Source organism: Musca domestica, unplaced genomic scaffold (genome assembly GCF_030504385.1).
Source record: "Musca domestica strain aabys unplaced genomic scaffold, Musca_domestica.polishedcontigs.V.1.1 11, whole genome shotgun sequence".
Lineage (NCBI taxonomy): Eukaryota > Metazoa > Arthropoda > Insecta > Diptera > Muscidae > Musca > Musca domestica.
In genome coordinates this window covers 19,816,315-19,836,967 of record NW_026712133.1, presented here as the reverse complement: position 1 = coordinate 19,836,967, position 20,653 = coordinate 19,816,315, and the positions used below count along the sequence as shown (strand labels likewise).

The 20,653-nt window shown below is 32.9% G+C and overlaps 1 protein-coding gene across 1 annotated transcript in view; it reads left to right on the top strand.

Annotated features, from left to right (window-relative positions):
• Positions 1-20,017, top strand: part of LOC101893161 (uncharacterized) — a 93,271-nt gene extending 73,254 nt beyond the window's left edge. The window contains exons 3-5 of the mRNA XM_059131928.1: positions 13,776-13,978; positions 14,052-14,218; positions 17,964-20,017. Coding sequence (XP_058987911.1) covers positions 13,776-13,978; positions 14,052-14,218; positions 17,964-18,135 — 542 coding nt within the window. The 3' untranslated portion in view covers positions 18,136-20,017. The remainder of the gene's footprint in view (positions 1-13,775; positions 13,979-14,051; positions 14,219-17,963) is intronic.
• Positions 20,018-20,653: the final 636 nt, after the last annotated feature.

Below are 20,653 nucleotides of genomic sequence, written 5' to 3'. Positions count from 1 at the left end.
TATCCGGGAGTCATATATCGTGACCTGCAAAAGCGATTTAAGATATCTTGAAAGTTTTTTTTTTCCTAAATGTCCAATTCGCTCTACCATTTTGCACCATTTTGCTCCAATGGATTGCATTTTGAGTTCTCATTGGGCGGATTATTGTAATATGAAAGAAATAGGTTCACATATAAGGGTTATACCAAAGCATGGTCCTATTCTTATAATTATTTGAAAAAATGTGTTGTTCTTCTTAAAATCTCAAATTACCAACATTTAATATACATCTGATATATATTTTGAACAACTGATTATTTATGAAACCCCTAGGAAAAATTTAAAACTCTATGGTAACTTTTGCGAAGTATAGAGCAAAATATTTGAGGCCCTTTGTGTTTGGTTAAACTATATAAAATGGACCCTAAAAACGTTTGATCCCCCCCCTTTTTGGGATTGTTATGTACCAACCAAACTGACTACTGATGATAGCGCATAGTCACCGTATAACGTTTCATGGGAGTTAAGGTTACTTTTAAGGTTTCGGAAGAATTTTCCGAGGAAATGTATCCTTTTCTTTCCAAATTTTCAATTTGCTCCACTATTTTATATAGTTCGCATATAACAGTGCTCTTCATATTCGGTATTTCACTGGTTGCAGTCCCAATGAATTTTGCATTTTAAGTTCTCATTGGATGGATTATTTCCATATCTAGTCAATTTCCATTGATTTGTTTTTTCGATTTTTCCCGATTTGAGAATTTTTGCCATTACATCTCTTTTATCGTGTTTTTAGCGATTTTGAAAAAGTAATTATCTTTTAACATTGGTCTAACCGCGTTAAGTTATTTCGATATCATTTGACTGACTTCCATGCAACCCGCCATCAATTTCAGTTCTCAAGAAATCAAGTCAATTAAATAAATTGGTATTAATATTCGAATTAAAAAAATATATAAAAAAAACACTACAAATGTACATTAGAAAAAAGTAAGTCAAAATGGAAAAAAAATCATGCAAAATAAAACATTACTATTGTACATTTCAAAAGTCAAAATGAAAATGTTAATATATCACGTTTTTACGCGATTTTTTTGAATATTATCCTTTTCGGAAAAGAGACAATTCCGAATTTGTATGAATCGTTAAAATCGGATCAGCGGATCTTGAGTTATAAGCGTAGTAACTAACACAACTTACATTTATATATATAGATATGTTGGATATGTTCCGACTGAAGAGTATTTACTCAAATTGCATATCACAGCATGATTCAACTTATTCCGGTTATGACTTTACATTATTATTTTTTTTTTTTTTTTGTGGTCGAACATTTTGATTTCGATACTTTATATCTCTCTTTAAAACGAACTGTTTAACCTTTTTTGCATTTAACTAACACTTATTTGATATTTCAGTTATGAAAACAGGATTTGGATTTGGCTTTCGGCTGCCGTAGTTATCATACCCTACACCACATAATGGTGAGGGTATTATGTCTTTGTTTATTTGTTTGTAACATGGAGAAGGAAGCGAGATAGACCCATAGTTACTTTTGAGAATCTTCATAGTCTTCAGTCCATCTGCCCATGTATTTTTGTAAACAAAATGCGGGTCGCATTTATTATTCGATTGAGATGAAATTTTCCAAAAAAATATTTGTTTGGCCCAAGGACGAACCCTATTGGTGAGCATCGATTCAAATTTAGATATAGCTCCCATATATACCTCAAACGGACTTCGGGTTGATTGTGCACCAAATGGCCAATATCAATCCAAATGACCTGAATTTTTGCACATCCGCCAAAAATCAGTCTAGAAACAAATACATAAAATTTGGTAAAAAATGGTCCAGATATAGCTATAGCTCCCATATATATATGTTTCATCCGATCTGGTGTTTAAGTCCCACAAAAATAATAATTGGTACCAGATATCAAATACAGCCCGGAAATACCTCTGTCAAATTTTATCAAGATTAGTTCAGATTTGGATATAGCTCCCACATATATCTTTAACCGATTTCGGGTAAATTGTGCACCAAATGGCCAATATCAGTCCAAATGACTGAATTTTAGCAGATCTGACTGAATTCAGTCTAGTAGCAAAATCTTAAAGTACCTCATATGATAACAATGAATTTTGGTAGCAGATATCTTATTGAGATATAGCTCCCTTATGTGCCCTTAATCCGATTTCAGGTTCGTACGTTTCCATTTAGCGGAACTCGACTCCGATATATATTTTTACACCCTCCACCATAGCATGGAGGGTATATTAAGTTTGTCATTCCGTTTGTAACACCTCGAAATATACATTTCAGACCTCACAAAGTATATATATTCTTGATCAGCATAAAATTCTTTGTCGATCTAGCGATCTGTTGATATCACTCTGGCTTCGGAACGAAATGAAGCGAGTTGATAAAAATTTACTCAAATGTGTAAAATGTCTGCAGGACTTTTGGTATTTAAAATGAGCCATGTAGGTCCATGTCTTCGTATAGCCCCCATATAACGGTACCTCCCGATATCCGATATTTTAATGATTTTAACGTCACTTTTTCCGGAATTGTTTCAAATTTGGTATTTGAAGCTCGTAATATAGCCTCTGACAGAAAATTGTTCGTGCAGGTCCACGTCTTCGTATAGCCCCCATATTACGGTACCTCCCGTTATCCAAAATTTTAATGATTTTAACGACATTTTTCTCCGGAATTGTTTCAAATTGGGTATTTGAAGTTCGTAATACAGCCTCTAACAGAAAATTGTCTGTGCAGGTCCACGTCTTCGTATAGCCCCTATATAACGGTACCTCCCGATATTCGGTATTTTGATGATTTAACCGACATTATTCACCGGAATTCTTTAAAATTTGGTATTTGAAAATCGTAATAGATACTTCAGTCTAAGACAGAAAATTGTCTGTGCAGGTCCACGTCTTCATATAACCCCATATAACGGTACCTTACGATATTCGGTATTTTGATGATTTTAGCGACATTATTCACCGCAATTATTTCAAATTTGGTAATTGAAGTTCGAAATACAGCCTCTGACAGAAAATTGTCTGTGCAGGTCCACGTCTTCGTATAGCCCCCATATAACGGTACCTCCCGATATTAAGTATTTTGATGATTTTAGCGATATTATTCACCAGAATTGTTTCAAAATTGGTATTTGAAGTTCGTAATGCATACTACAGTCTAAGACAGAAAATTGTCTGTGCAGGTCTACGTCTTCGTATAGCCCCCATATAACGGTACCTCCCAATATTCGGTATTTTGATTATTTTAGCGACATTATTTTTCGGAATTGTTTCAAATTTGGTATTTGAAGTTCGTAATGAATACTATGACAGAAAATTGTCTATGTAGGTCCACATTTTGGTATAATCTATCTATATATATAAATGTAAGTTGTGTTAGTTACTACGCTTATAACTCAAGATCCGCTGATCCGATTTTAACGATTCATACAAATTCGGAATTGTCTCTTTTCCGAAAAGGATAATATTCAAAAAAATCGCGTAAAAACGTGATATATTAACATTTTCATTTTGACTTTTGAAATGTACAATAGTAATGTTTTATTTTGCATGATTTTTTTTCCATTTTGACTTACTTTTTTCTAATGTACATTTGTAGTGTTTTTTTTTTATATATTTTTTTAATTCGAATATTAATACCAATTTATTTAATTGACTTGATTTCTTGAGAACTGAAATTGATGGCGGGTTGCATGGAAGTCAGTCAAATGATATCGAAATAACTTAACGCGGTTAGACCAATGTTAAAAGATAATTACTTTTTCAAAATCGCTAAAAACACGATAAAAGAGATGTAATGGCAAAAATTCTCAAATCGGGAAAAATCGAAAAAACAAATCAATGGAAATTGACTAGATATGGAAATAATCCATCCAATGAGAACTTAAAATGCAAAATTCATTGGGACTGCAACCAGTGAAATACCGAATATGAAGAGCACTGTTATATGCGAACTATATAAAATAGTGGAGCAAATTGAAAATTTGGAAAGAAAAGGATACATTTCCTCGGAAAATTCTTCCGAAACCTTAAAAGTAACCTTAACTCCCATGAAACGTTATACGGTGACTATGCGCTATCATCAGTAGTCAGTTTGGTTGGTACATAACAATCCCAAAAAGGGGGGGGATCAAACGTTTTTAGGGTCCATTTTATATAGTTTAACCAAACACAAAGGGCCTCAAATATTTTGCTCTATACTTCGCAAAAGTTACCATAGAGTTTTAAATTTTTCCTAGGGGTTTCATAAATAATCAGTTGTTCAAAATATATATCAGATGTATATTAAATGTTGGTAATTTGAGATTTTAAGAAGAACAACACATTTTTTCAAATAATTATAAGAATAGGACCATGCTTTGGTATAACCCTTATATGTGAACCTATTTCTTTCATATTACAATAATCCGCCCAATGAGAACTCAAAATGCAATCCATTGGAGCAAAATGGTGCAAAATGGTAGAGCGAATTGGACATTTAGGAAAAAAAAAACTTTCAAGATATCTTAAATCGCTTTTGCAGGTCACGATATATGACTCCCGGATAAGGGTACACTCCTTTTTCAAGTATAGTTTACATTTTAACCATATTTTACTCATACGCATTTTAGCAAAAGTTGGTAATTTGAGAAAAACCATCCTCGCAAAATATGATCACGTTTTGGTATAACCATTATATAATTTAAGCTATATTCGGGGTTTTCGACATTTTTCTTTCATTTTTCAGGCCTTTATTTGGCATCTTTGTTTCTACGGGTGTAAAAAACCTCTTCTCATAATATTTAGACTTTTGGAGTAGAGTCCATCTTGGTCTTGATCACATTCATCAATTGATTTGGCTATTTAGGCTACTGGGATGGAGAATCGTCTTACAGATAATTGTCCACATAGGCATTTTATTAAGTATAGTTCCCACATTAGTGTACCCGCAAATCCACATTCCTAACCAATGTTTGGTCAGAAAAAAAAATTTGGTATACTATTGAATTTTTAACTCTCAAGAGAATATTGACTGGGAACGTAGAAGTGGGATGTACGTATACATGCTTTGAACTCCGAAATATCAAATTGTGGCAGAAACATGAAAAAATCACGAATATTATTTTTTGGATCGTTATTGAATTATACTATGAAGAAAAATATGGACTTTATGGGTTTTCCAACACACAATTTAAATGACAAGAATAAATTAATTCCTATCTTAAGGTAATGGGTGTAAAATACCAATTATCTTTGACTATTTTGAAATCATTCAGATCAGTGTTCTATAATGCCTTAAAAAATATGCATTAAAAACTAAAAGTAGGGGCCGGCAACGCGGACCGGGCCAGCTAGTCCCAATATAATAGAATCTCCCCATATTCTGTATTTTTATGATTTTTGCTACATTATTCACCTATTTTTTTCAAGTTTCGCATTTGAATATTGTAATGGCTTATGACAAAGTTTGCCTATGTAGGTCCTTACAGCTTTTTTCTTGTTTTTTTTTTATCCAAATCGCATAGCATTATGCAACTAATTTTTCATTTGATTAGAATTTCAAATTTCTTTCTAGTAGATGTAATAGAAAATTTTGAATTCGATACTTTTTATCTGTTTCTTTATAACGAGTTTGCGTAATTTAAGATTTGTTACACTTTTTTGCATTTAACTAACACTTATTTGATATTTCAGTTATGGAAGCAGGATTTGCATTTTGTTTTCGGGTACAGCAGATATTTTGCTATTTCAAAACAGCCAAGTGTTATACTAATTTTGTTGATTTTATATTGTAAAGAAAAGCCTTATTTTGCTATTCAATGCAGACAATCAGCCATAGTCTATTAAATTAATGCGTGACTCATTTTTTGGCCGAAACACAAACAATCTACCATGTGGGAGCCTTAATGCATTTACCAACCAACATTTATTTATTTCACAATTCTGAATACAGAAACAGCGACCGCTTCAATAGTATGACGTCACTCGGCCGTTCATTCATACAGACATCATTCATCATCATTGTCCAGCATAACGCTCTTCATTGTGCAGTTAGAAAGAATGGACACGACGACGGCGTGTTGGTATTTTCCAACAAATTTATTTTTATTCTTTGAAAAACAAATATGTTTTTTAATTTCCGTTCACATCAACAGTTGTTAAAGTTGTTCTTATTCTCGTTGCTGTTCATCTTTTTGACATTTTCATGATTTTCAAATGCAGAAAAGAAAAGAGAAAGGATTTTAGTTGGATGGCTAACTCAATACTGCATGAATTCAAATAAGCATATGTATGGCGGTATGACACGTTTTGTTTCGAAATGAAAGGAAACCAGTGTTTTTAAACATTTTAAGTAGAAAAATAAACAATTTACCACAACTTTTCGTGATGAAATTAAGATTGGGACAACGACAAAAGGAACCCTTACAAGCATTGCTTATTTATAGAATCTTGCTAAAGGGACAGTATATGAAAATAGAAAAGTAATTTTTGAGAGTAACCACAACGTTATTAGAATTAAAATATAAATAATTTGTTTACCCATCATCAGAGATGGATTTACATGTAATTTCCTGTAATTCCAGATCCAACAATTACAGTTATTCGAGAATTAAATATTATCTTAAGTTTTTATATATTTGAGAATAAAAACAAGTAAAAAAACTGTAAGTTCGGCCGGGCCGAACATTGAATAACCTCAACCATGGGGAAGGAATTTGTAAATTTTCAAACAAAAATCCGTTGAAAGATGCTCCAAAATCATAAAAATATCGAATAAAGGGAGTTACCGTTATATTGGGCCCTATACGAAGACATGGACCTTTATATGGTATTTTTATCATAAGCTATTACGATATTCAAATACGAAACTTAAAAAAATTCCGGTGAATAATGTCGCTAAAATCATCGAAAAACCGAACATATGGAAGTACCATTATATGGGGGCTATACGAAGATCTAGACTTCCAAACTTTTGACTTCGACTGTAGAACCCATTAGGAACCTCAATAACGGAATTTAAGACAATTCAGGTGAATAATGTCGCTAAAATCATCAAAATATCCAATAAAGTGAGGTACAGTTAAGTGGGGACTATACAAAAACTTAGACCTACTTATGTCTAGGTTGTAAGAAACGGAATGGCAAGTTTAATACACCCCCCATAGTACGGTGGAGGATGTAACTAAAAAGCAGCATTAAGTTTGGTCGAGTCGAGTTCAACAGATAATATTTAGATTTTTAAATGGACCAAAACTTTTGATTATAAGAGTACAAACATTTCCCTTAAACTGAGAATATGTATACCCTACACAACATAGTGGTAAGGGTATTATATGTTTGTGCATTTGTTTGTAACAGGGATGAGGAAGGGAAATAGACCCATAGTTACCTTTGAGGATCATCATAGAATCGCATTCAGAGTCAATTTGTGCAAGTCAGTCCATCTGTCCTTGTGAACAAAATGCACGTCGCATTTATTATTCGATTGACAATATTTTTACCCTACAACACTATGTGTTGGGGGTATTATAAGTTTGATTGGGCCAAAAATTATGTAACACCTCGAAATATTGGTTTAATCCCGGCGAAAGGACAAATAGACGAAGAGGTCAATTCTGACCGTTACGTAGATGCTGATAGTAAATATGTCGGATATATATAGCGAAATATATACAATCTATATCTATAAAAGAGGAAAATGTTTGTATATTTGTTAGTTTGTTAGTTTGTCTGTAATTTATGGACTCGAAAACCGCTGAATAGATTTTCCTGAAAATTTCCATATATACTGCAACATCGCCTGAAAGTAACATAGGCTATATACATTTTTTGAATTTCCACTTGGAACTGGAGTTATAGCATCAGAATCGGAGGTACCTCCCAAAAATTTATATTTTATATGCACATATCTATTGATTGCTTGAAGATACAGTCTCCAAATTTGGAATACGTAACGGACTTTGGAACAAAAATAAGTTTGCCAAATTATATTGTAATCGGTTCAGATTTGGATATAGCTCCCACATATATTTTCGACCGATTTCGTTCATTTGATGCCTCAAACACAATATGAATGTTTGATTCCAATGAAGTTTGGAATGTGTGACGGGATTTGATCCGAAAATAAATTTGTCAAATTATATTGAAATCGGTTCAGATTTGAATATAGCTCCCATATATATTTTCGGCCGATTTCAAGCATTTGATGCACCAAACACGCTATGTATCCCCGATTTCAATGAAATTTGAAACGTGTGATAGATTTTATCTAAAAAGTTGATTTCCCAAATTATATTGAAATCGGTTCAGATTTGGATATAGCTCCCACATACATTTTCGGCCGATTTCATGTATTTGGTGGACCAAACACGATATGTATTTCCAATTGTAATGAAATTAAAAATTAGTAACGGAATTGGGAGCCAAAATGAATTGGTCAAATTAAATTGAAATCGGTTCAAATTTGGATATAGCACCTTCGACCGATTTCATGTATTTGATGCACCAAACACGCTATATATCTCTAATTTCAATGAAATTTGGAATGTGTAGCGGAAATTAAAACAAATATACATTTGTCAAATTATATTACAATTGGTTCAGATTTGGATATAGCTCTCATATATATTTTCGACCGATTTCCTGTATTTTATCCACCATACACGATATGTATGTTCGATTCCAAAGAAATTTGGAATATGTAACGGGATTCTGATTAGAAAATAAATTACTCAAATCGGTTCAGATTTGATTGTAGCTCACATATATATACTCAGCCGATTTCACATATTTGATGCACCCAAAGCGAGAGATACAAAATCTGGCACCAGAAAAAATTGCCAAATTATATTGAAATCAGTTAAGGTTTGGGTATAGCTAACATATATATTTCGGCCGATTTCATACATGTTATGCACCAAACACGATATATATGACCGATTCAAATAAAATTCAGAATGTGTGGCGGAATTTGGTTATAACAATAAATGTGATAAATTAATTGGAAATTAGTTAAGATGTGGATATAGCCGATTTCACATATTTGACGCACCAATTTCAATGAAATATGAAAGGTGTGGCGGAATTTGGTGTAAAAGTAATTTTTTTAAAACTATATTTAAGTCGGATCAGATTGAGATATGATTTTATAAAGAACCATTGACCCACAACGCCTTAGGCTAACAGTAAAATACTACACAACAATTGATTTGAAATACGCTTATTACGGCGAAGTATGTTGCTATCTCGAATTCACTAGTTGCAATAGAAATGCCAATCAACTTCAAAAGATTGCAGTTTACTGCACCCTTGGTATTTGCTATGAAATAAATAAATTTGTTTTTTTTTTTTAACCAACATATATTCGTAAATAAAATTTTGAATGCATATAAAATCAAAAGGGGTAGCGAAGCGCACCTGGTTCAGCTAGTGTATATATACAAAGGATGGGGATGTTAGCTAGAATGCTTATATCTCCAGAATGACTGGACCGATTTTGACAAATTTTGTCAATTAGGAATGCCCCTTTGACAAAAAAGTATAAAATGATGTTTTATAGATTTTGTAATATTTTGTAATATAAATTTATTTTTTCATATTTTTTATCGCATACGATTTTTTCAACTTGACTTATAATATTGAAGTGTATACTTTGTAACATTTTTTCGCCTTTCAACACAGGTTAGTGTTATTATATACAGATTGTAATTATCGTCCGATCCTCACGAAAATTTTCACAAGGGTAGGGTTAGGCTCAGAAAGACTAAGACGATTGTTTCCAAAGACGTCCGCAATATATTTAGGGGTTGAAATGGACCAACAGTAAATAATATTTCCGGTTTTGCAGCCGTTATAAAGGTCAAAAATAGAAACCAAAGGACACGAAATCTTGCATGAAGTTAGAATTTAGGACAACGGGTAGAATGGATCACTACTTTTGTGTAAAAAAAATACCAGCATTACTTACAGACGATATCTAAAATAAACCATAAGCGAACTTCTCGCTTTTTATGCTGATTTTGTTGACGAATTTTGCCAAATATCGTAGATAAGCAAATCATTTAGATGAATCTAAATTTGGAGATACAGAGAGGCGTCTTGGTTTTGGAGATGATCGCAATGATGAGAGATGATCGTTCAAATGAACCAAAAACAGAAAAAATTTCCTGATCACACAATTGAAGCCAATAAACACGCCTGAGAAGATAGCTAGGTACAGGGAAGAATACTGGCATCTTGGATGACCATTGGATTATATTAAGCCGTAAAATGGACCACAACAACTAACAGCACGACTGAGTGCGTAAATATTGGGCAAATGTCCCTGGTCAAAATACTAAGGGTAATATCTGGGTAGTGCTCCGTGACATAATTTCAAAAGCGAAATCTTCCAAATTGATTTGGACATGAGGGGGCTTCTAACATATTTTAGTGTTGTAGGGTATCACATGGTCGGCCCCGCACGCTATAGCCTTTGCTTACTTGTTTTTTTTTTTTTTCAAATTGGTGAGAATCGGTTCAAATTTAGATATAGCTTGCGCACAAAATGGATTGCATTTTGGCAATTCCGACTGAATTAATCATAGAAATAAGCACTTCATTTACTCAATGTCGGTTCAGATATAGCTCCCATATATATGTTTCATCCACAACAATAATCTTTGGTACAAGATGTCAGATACAGCTCAGATATAAGTGTTTAAGAATGGTTCAGATTTCTATATAGTTCCCATATATATCTTTATCCGATATCAGATTTATGGTGCACCAAATGGCCAATATTAGTCCAATAGTCCTGAATTTTGATACATCCGACCGAATTCCGTATAGAAGCAAGCACATCAAAATTGGTGAAAATCGGTTCAGATATAGCTATAGTTGCCATATGTATGTTTCATTCGATTTGGTGTTTAAGTCCCTCACATTAATATGCATTTGACAACAATGATATTGGTATCAGATATCTTATGGAGCTCGGAAATATCTATGCCTAATTTTAGCGATATCGGCTAAAATTTGGATATAGATCCCATATATATCCATAATCCAACTTCAGGTTTACTGTGCAAATAATGGCTAATATCAGCCCAAATGGAGCGAACTTCAGGACGTGGGTTTAAATTTTGGTAGTATGATCTACTTGAAATAAATTCTTTTGTTACGGGAATACTACTAAATATGCGATTTTTGACTATCCTTACTGGTTTGGCCTAAGGTTCAAGCAAGTACAATACACCAAGTTTGAAATATATATCGGGCACCTACATCGCTCAATCTGGGGTTCTAATTTTTTTTTTCGCAAATTTTTGAACTTTTTCCATACGCTCCTATATAAGTTAGCTACAGTGGTACTGTTGGTCTTTCCTTTAACATTTTGCATTGGACACATACATAACATCCTCATTCTGATATGGCCTGAGGATTTTTGGTTAAAGAGAACTAATTAGTTAAAATAGTTTGGTAATATCCGTTCATGGTTTAAATGAAAATTAATTAGTATCAAATCTTTTGCGAATTGTATTTTGAAATGCAAATGTTATTTGCAATCACTTTGATCATCCCGTGCCTTGGGTTATTCTGTTTGTATGTGTTTTATTTAATAACATTATTAGAATAAATGGACATGAACAGTCAATTTACTGAATTCAAGCGTGTTCCACTTTAAACTGCAAATAAAATGTTGTTAAACTTTTCATAAAACCATTAGCTGGGTGAGGTCATTATATGGGAGTCATACCAAAACGAGAACCTATGTAGCCAAATTTATACTTCAGGGATTCTTATCTACAAATCGTCTAAAATACCATATTTAAAAAAATTTCGTGGGTAAAAGTGATCAAGAGTATCAAATACAGAAAAACTTTGACGTATACATACAATGTTCCGCCACCAGAGATAGAACCTATTACGACCTACAAAAAACAAATCCGTGAAAAAAAATGTGGCGAAAATCATCAAAATACCGAATATAGGGAGGTACATACGGTTATATGACGGCTATACCCAAACGTCCTAGACACAATACAAATTGTTGTGCCAAATGTTGAAGCTCTATGTTAAATAATGTGGGCCGACATAGATAAATCGACTTAGAATTTTATTCTGATCATGAATATATGTACAGTATGGGGTCAACGACGAATATTTAGGGATATTGCAAACGGAATGGAAATGTTAATATATCTGCCTTTTCAAGGTGGAGGGTATAATAACATTCTTCACCCATCTCAGACATGTACTAGCTAGGCTGTAGTTTAAACAAGTTAAAAAGAAGTAAGATTGGCCGGACCGAACTTTGAATACCCTCCACCATTTGGAACGAATTCGGAAATTTTCAAAAAATAAAATCCGTTAAAAAATCTGTTTAAATCTTAAAAATACCGAATATAGCCGTTATATTGGGGTATATAGGACGTGGCTCTACGTAGGCTTTGTTTGTCATAAGCCGTTGCCATATTCACATTCGAAACTTGAAATAAACGGTGAATAATGTAGCTAAAATCAACAAAATACCATATATATGGAGGTACCGTTATATCGAAGCTATACGAAGACCTGTACCTGCATAGACAATTTTTTGTCACATGCTGTACCATCCACTCCAAACTTCAAATACGACATCTGATTGTGCCTAAAATCGTCAAAATACCGAATATAGGGAGGTACTGATATATTGGGCCTATACGAAGACCTGGACCTGCATCGACAATTTTCTGTCAAACGCTGTAATATCCATTACGAACTGAAAATACCTAATTTGAAACTACTCCGGTGAATTGTGACACTAAAATCATCAAAATACCGAATATAGAGAGGACCTATATGAAGACGTGAACCTGCGCAAACAATTTTCTGTCATAGACTGTAGCATGGTACAATAAGAAGGTAGAACAGCTTCGAAAAACTACAGAAATACAGCCCTGAGGCTATACCCGCTTCCTGTCAAATTTGAATGCAACAATTTGTTTCCATTCATTTAATATTTTTGCCTCATTTTCAAATTCAGTTAAACAGCGGGGAAAATGAATAAAATGCCTAGATTTTCTTTAAAAAATATGATCTAAACAGTTATATCTTTCAAGTCCATGGCAAAACTGGCGAATACGTATAATGCGCGTCTCGAAATTTACGCGTCTTCCAATCATTGATTTTGAAAATATTCTGTTTTTATTTTTTAAAACAATAAATACATATACAAAATTGGCAGAAGTCGGGCAATCTTAGAAAAAAATTGTAATCACCTTGTAGCTCTACCTTACCTTTTTATTGTACCTTGGGCTGTAGTATCCATTACGAACTTCAAATACCTAACTTGAAACAATACCGGTGAATAATGTCACTAAAATCATCAAAATACCGAATATCGGGAGGTACCGTTATATAGGGGCTATATGAAAAACGTGGACCTACATGGCCCATTAACGAACTTAACCTGCCAACGGGCAAAATAAACATGTGTGCAAAATTTTAAATGGAATGACAAAGTTAATATACCCTCCATAGTAGGGTGGAGGGTATAAAAAGATTCAGGTATTTTCACGACTTCTCTTAGTTTTTTGTCAAGAGCAGGGATATTTAAAATTGCTCCCTTAAACCAAAAACCACTATAGTTTTCTCTGATATATAACAATTTACATAAAATAACTTTTTTTATTTATTTCCGATTTGTATGAAGTATTGCGATTAAATTAAAAAAATAATATAGACATATACGATTTAGAATTATTATAAAACTTAGATAAAATATTAATATTTTGATCAACTTTCAGTTTTACTTCGCGCTCTCAATGCTGACATCGCTGCCAATGGCCATGAACTCGGCACTCAACCCATGGAACCGGATTATGCTGATACCGTGTACAATGAACTTGAATATGCCAGCAAATATGATATGATGCAAAAACTGCAACAGGATATACAGGAGGAGCAAGATATTGTTAGTAAATCGGCAGTGTTGATGAAACTTCTGGAAGTAAGAATGTCTTCCAATTGAATTTCGATTAAAATTGTAATAACCTGTTTTTTTCATATTTCTCAATCGACAGGATCCCACAATTGAAACACTACCAATTGTCTATGTGGAAGAGGATGGTTCACTGGATGATAACAACAATGATAACAGTCTCGACTATCAAACGAATACAAATGGCATGACGAAACGGTCTCGTTACTACAGACGCTATCCTTGGAAACGCCATAATAGAAATCGCAGGTACTGCTACTATAGACTTAGTTTGTAATTAATGTAAGAAGATGTTTTAAACACAAATCGTGGGGGGTGGTTAAACGTTTGATGAATGCTTTCAACTAAAATAGGGCACTTCCCCCCAAAATGTTCATGGTCTCGTGGGTCCGATCAAAAACAAAGATTACCCTTTTGAAAGATGAAATGAAAAATAGTCGTTTCAGATATACAGGGCCCGAAATCAATTTTTATATACCCTCCACCATACATAGTATGGAGAGTATATTAACTTCGTCATTCGATTTGTGACTCATCGAAATAATAATTTTAGACTGACTTTAGAGTCAAAAAGGAATTAAGGTGGGAAGCTAAAATTTTGCGCAGATCATTTTTTTGTCTGCAGGCAGGACAAGTTCGAAGATGGGCTGTATCGGTCCATGATATCGTCCCCATACAACGGTACCCCCCGGTATTTTTATAGATTTAGCCACATTTTTCAGTGGAATTATCTGAACCTCTACCCAAGGAGTTTTTTATGAGTATTTAACCCCGGGCCGATGTTTGTCTATGTAGGTCAACGATATCATATCTGAATTCAATACAATTCATTTGCAAGGAATTTGGAAATTAAAAGAAATAACGCTAAAAGCTACTATTAAAAATCATAACAAGTATAACATATAACAAGATATAACATAAAGTTCGGCCGGGTCGAACTTTTAATACCCTCCATTATTGGGTAAAACGTTTTTATATAAAAGTATCTGAATTCAAACGTGTTCTACTTTAAACTACAAATACCAGAAAGACCGTTTGGATAATGCTGTCAAGCTTTTCAAATAAACATAAAGTGGGTGAGACCGTTGTATGGGGGCCATACCAAAACCGAAACCTATAGAGACAATTTTATACTACAAGGATTGTTATTTATTGCGGGTCTTAAATACAAAATTTGAAACAATTTCATGGGCAAATGTGACTAGGATTTTCAAAATACCGAATATTGGTGGGTACCCTTGTATATGCGCTATAGGAAAACGTGTACCTAAATGAACAATGTTCCGCCACCGGATCTAGAATCCATTATGAACTATAAATATCAATTTTTAGACAAATCCATGGAAATATGTGGCAAAAATCATCAAAATACTGAATATCCGGAGGTATCATTATGCGGGGGCTATACGAAAACGTGGACATATATGTACTATGTTCCGCAACCGGAGCTAGAACTCATTCCGAATTGCAAGTAACAATTATATATATGGGGACTATACATAAACGTGGAACTATACATACAATATTTCGCCACCGGAGCTAGAACCCATTATGACCTACAAATACCAATTTTTAGACAAATTCGTGAATAAATATAGCGAAAATCATCAAAATACCGAGTATCGGGAGGTAGCGTTATATGGGGGGCTATACCAAAATTGGGCCAATATATCTCAATTTAAATACCAAACATCCTAGACACAATACAAATTGTTGTGCCAAATTTTGAAGCTCTACGTTTAATAATGGGGACTGTATAGTTATTTCAACAGACAGACGGACAGTCAGACAGAGGGACATCGTTAAATTGGATTAGCATTTTATGCTGATCATGAATATATATACTTTATGGAGTCTACGACGAATATTTAGGGATGTTACAAACTGAATGACGAAATTTATATTCCCTCCTTTTCAAGGTGGAGGCTATAAATATATATATTCGAGCAATAGGTATACCGGACCGAGTTTCACCAAACGGTAAAATTCTGTTGAGTATGAAAAAGTCTATCCAATTTGGGTTGATATTACACATGTGGTGGACAATACCCGTAAAATCGGATTCTTATGTATATCGAAGGTATATAAAAATCTGAACTTATTTAGTTTATTCGGAATGATATTTGCCATTTGGTGCACAAAAATCCTTGAAATCGGATAAAGATACATATGGGAGCTATATCCAAAACTGATCCGATCTTGACAAAATTTTAGGCACTTATTTCTGAGCTGTATCTGATATCTGGTACAAAAAATGTAGAATGCATATTGCGCATGTAAGGGACTTAAAAACCCATGTCGTATGAAACATATATATGGGAGCTATATCTATATCTGAATCTATCTATATATCAATATCTAGCTATATCTATATCTAGGTATATCAATACCTATCTTCGCCAAATTTGATGTTCTTCTTTTCAGACTGGATTCGGTCAGATGGTCCAAAAAGTAGGCCATTTGGACCGATGTTGTCCATTTTTTGCACAATTTCAATAGGGTTCGTCCTTTATCCAAACAAATATTGTTTGAAAAATTTCATCTCAATCGGAATATAAGATCACACATATGCATTTTGTTCACAAAATATATGGACAGACGGACGGACAGACGGACGGACAGACGGACGGACAGACGGACTGACATGCATAAATCGACACAGAAAGTGATTCTTTAAAAATCCTATGGGTCTAACTATGGTCCTTCTCCATCTTACAATCAAATACACAAAGACCTAATACTCTTACCACTATAGAAAAATTTAATGTTGCAAATAAAGTTAATTCTGACAATGATTCTGACTCAAATTCATAGTTATTCAGTTGTTTTTGATTAATCTTACGGAGATCTTCCGAAGATCTCTCTAATATAATGCTAATGTTTTTATCGATCTTGTAGATCTCTTCTTAAACGCCTAAGCTGGAGAGTTTCATTTAGCATATGATGGTTGGACCTCCTTTGTAGACCGAGTAGTCCCTTCCTATAAAACCAAGTAACGATTGAGCAGAATCTTCAATACACACACTGCACTTTTTGTTTCAACTTCATTCAGCCATTTCAAGAATCTGCCATTGAGAATCAGCCCAGTACCAACGCTGTGGATGACTCACCATAAACTACCTTCTCGGTATATCTGTTATAAATAGTTATCGTAAACGCATATCAACTTTCTTCGATCAATTTTCTAACTTTCAATGCAATTTCTCTGACTCTGGGATGAATAACGTGGAACCACCGATGTGTATTACCCATTATTTGCTAATTTCACTGCCTCTTCGGGAAATTTTAGCATTACTTCTTCTGCATGATGATTAGAAATTCTTTTTCGCTACCAAACATTAGAGGGACTGTTCCCAAATATGACAAAGAGTGATCTCTCTGACTTTAAGTCAATAAGAATCTTATTCTGTTTATAATGGTAGTTTAATTATTTCCAACAAAAATCGCTTCATTTATTGTTACAATGAGAGTGTGGTGTAGTTCGGCTCAACCGTACTTATCTTAGTCCATTTAAAGTGATATTTTTGAATAAAAATCTTAATAGGTGATTTCTTATGAGTTTTTACCAAGGATCCCGTTTGCAGTCCGATATTTTTTTCGTCTGATATTTTGTCCGGTAAAAGGTTCCTTAAATTATTACGCTTCACTGTTTGGCCAATAATGAATGTTTGTTGTTTGTGTTTCATTTCAGATCGATTTAAAAAAAATAGTCAAGCCCATATTGGGCTCTGTTTAAGACCCTAAGTATTAAGCCGTATAGAATAGTCGATATTCGACTAGTCCGACCAGGTGGTAACTGGATTTTTCTGATTTTCCAAGAAAATAAGTCCAAATTGACTTGCTTGTAAAAGAAATATTTTGAATCTTAGATTCTGGATAGAAAACATAAACTTCAGTAAATTAGACTCCGAATTATAATTTTATTATGTGTGCTGTTTTTAAATCTTGCATACATTTAATCCAATTCAAACGTTTTATAATTTTTCCATTCCAGCACCTACGAACCGGAATTACGTTACGCTTGCACCCCCACCAAGGAGGATGTCTTCAAGCTGTTGGTAAATCTGCACGAGAATCGCAATGGCAAAAATGGCAAGACCATCAACTTCTGTAATCGCAAACGTCCGGCCAAGGCAATTTTCACCAACATCCGATTTTTGGGTTAAATTGTGGAATAAGTACTGGTAGCGAAAAACAAGCAACAGAAAACGATGAGATTGAAAGCAAAGTGAATCAAATTAAGTGAAAAATTTAAATCAATTATTACAGACAGCCAACAAACATATTTAACATATTTATAAAGAAACCACGTTAACACAAGGAAGAGAGAGAGAGAGTGAGAGGGAGCGTGAGAGTGGAAGAATATAAATCGCATATACATATTATACCAATAATAGTGGTAAATATATCATATCTATATAATATATAATTAAAAATAATAAACAAGAGATCCTTAAAAAAGTCCTATGTGCAGCTAATACAAGAAATGTGTTAATTGTAAATTTAATAGACTTATATTTATAAAAATTGCATTATATGTGGTTACTTGATGTGAAATTGGGCAAATTACGAGCATAAAATTAATTTTCAAATTTTTAGTTTTTGTGTACTGATATTTGAGAGTAGTTCATTTATGAGCAAAGAGCAAAGAGGAAGGGGGATAATGGGCCACCGATAATAGACCCACCCTTTCTGGAACCTCTCCCACAAAACTCCAAGTTTTCAAAATTAATTACAAAAAAAAAAAAAACAACAACAATTAATAATGGCAATATTAGTATTTTCTCGAAGGATCTGAAAATAAACATCCCCTAGCTATTTTTATTTTGGAGACATATTCCCAGAGATATGGGTATTTTTAAATCAGAAGTTGGAAAGCTTAAGAGAAACATTTCTAAATTTTCTCACTTATGACCTAAAGTAAATTCTTAATTCATCAATTTTTTTGTCGACTTCCTGTGATTATGTGATTTTTTAGCCTTTCAACAATATGATTTTATTTCCCTGCTATTTTGTATTTCCCTGCTATCTTTATATCTCAAACCTTCAAGATATATGCTGTAGATTCTATTAAAAATTGTAAGAGAAATACAAGGCAAAGGAGTTGGGAATAATATACAATTTTATAACATGGCACTGAGGTTAGTGTCCATCAAAACCCCAATATCCTATGTATTTCCCTGATATACAAAAATTAGGGAAGGTATTTTTCCATTTCAAAGATTTTACATCAGATATCCCAAAAATGCAATTTGAAAAATTGTAAATAAAAAAAATATTTATCAATATTTAACTAAAAACAATTATAGAGGTATAATCCGCATCATCAGGAAAACACCTGAAAACCTATAAAATCCACCCAAGAATACAATCTTCCAAATAAAAATCAAACTTAAAAATACACACACAATTCCTAATAATATTTGTCTTCTTAATGTTTGCATTCCAAAAATAATATCACAGTAAAAAAAATAAATCAATTAGTCTATACCACACCAAAAAATAAATAAATAAAATAAAAAAGTAAAACAAAGAACACTACTAGATTCCCCTTGTGTATGCACTAAAAGTCATATCAATTAAATTTAATTTTAATTTTTAAATGTTATGAGAAATTGTTGCAAACAAATACATTAATAAATATGTAACTTTTGATCGCTCTTAGAATAGTAATAATAATAATATTGGCCCCTGAAATAAACTATATAGTTGCATTTGTATTAAAATAATTTAAATGTTTTATTATTTCATTTATGAAGGCATATTGTGTACATACAAGTATAATTATTCCATATTTATATTTTATTAACAAAAAATGTTTTCAATTAAAGAATATATATATTATTAAAATTTACATACATACATATATATACAAGAATTATACAGAGAATAAAAATATATATATACACAGCCATACACATATATGTAAATCATTCTATGTATGAAAATTATATAAATAAAATATGTGAAAAAAACATTAATTAATGTCATTGCTCATGTATGCGTTTAGAGAATATAAAGTGTAACATTGTAAATTGTAGGTTTACACAAATCCATCATACAAAAATACATAAATAAAAAAAGAGATCTCGATCTCGAATAAAATAAAAAAAAACATGTTTCGTTTAAAATCATTCAACGAAAAAAGGCGGAATCAGTCGGCCAAATAATTGAAAATACTAAAGATCGGGAGGTAAAGTGAATGCCAAAAGTGGGCCGATACCAATCAATCTGGACACAATACAAACTATTGTTCCGAATTTTAGAGCTCTACATAAAGCAGATATAAATTGATTTTTCCACAATTGAGCAAACAAATCCGAAATTCATACAGAGTTTTTTATGTCCGCATTACGTGTAAATAATTCTATGGAAAAACATGTTTAATCTATCTTCAAATTTTGTAAAAAACAAGTAAAAAAGTTGTAAGTTCGGCCGGGCCGAACTTTGGTACAAATTGAGCAATTTTCAAAAAAAAAAAAAAAAAAAAAAACTCGTTAAAAATTGTGTTAAAATCTTAAAAATACCGAATTTATCTGTATATTAGGGTCTTAACGACGACGTGGACTTGCATAGGCAACTTTTGTCATAAGCTATTAAAATGCGAAACTTGAAAAAAAAATCTGTGTATAATGTAGCTAAAATCATTAAAATACCGAATATAGGGAGGTACCATGGGGGTTA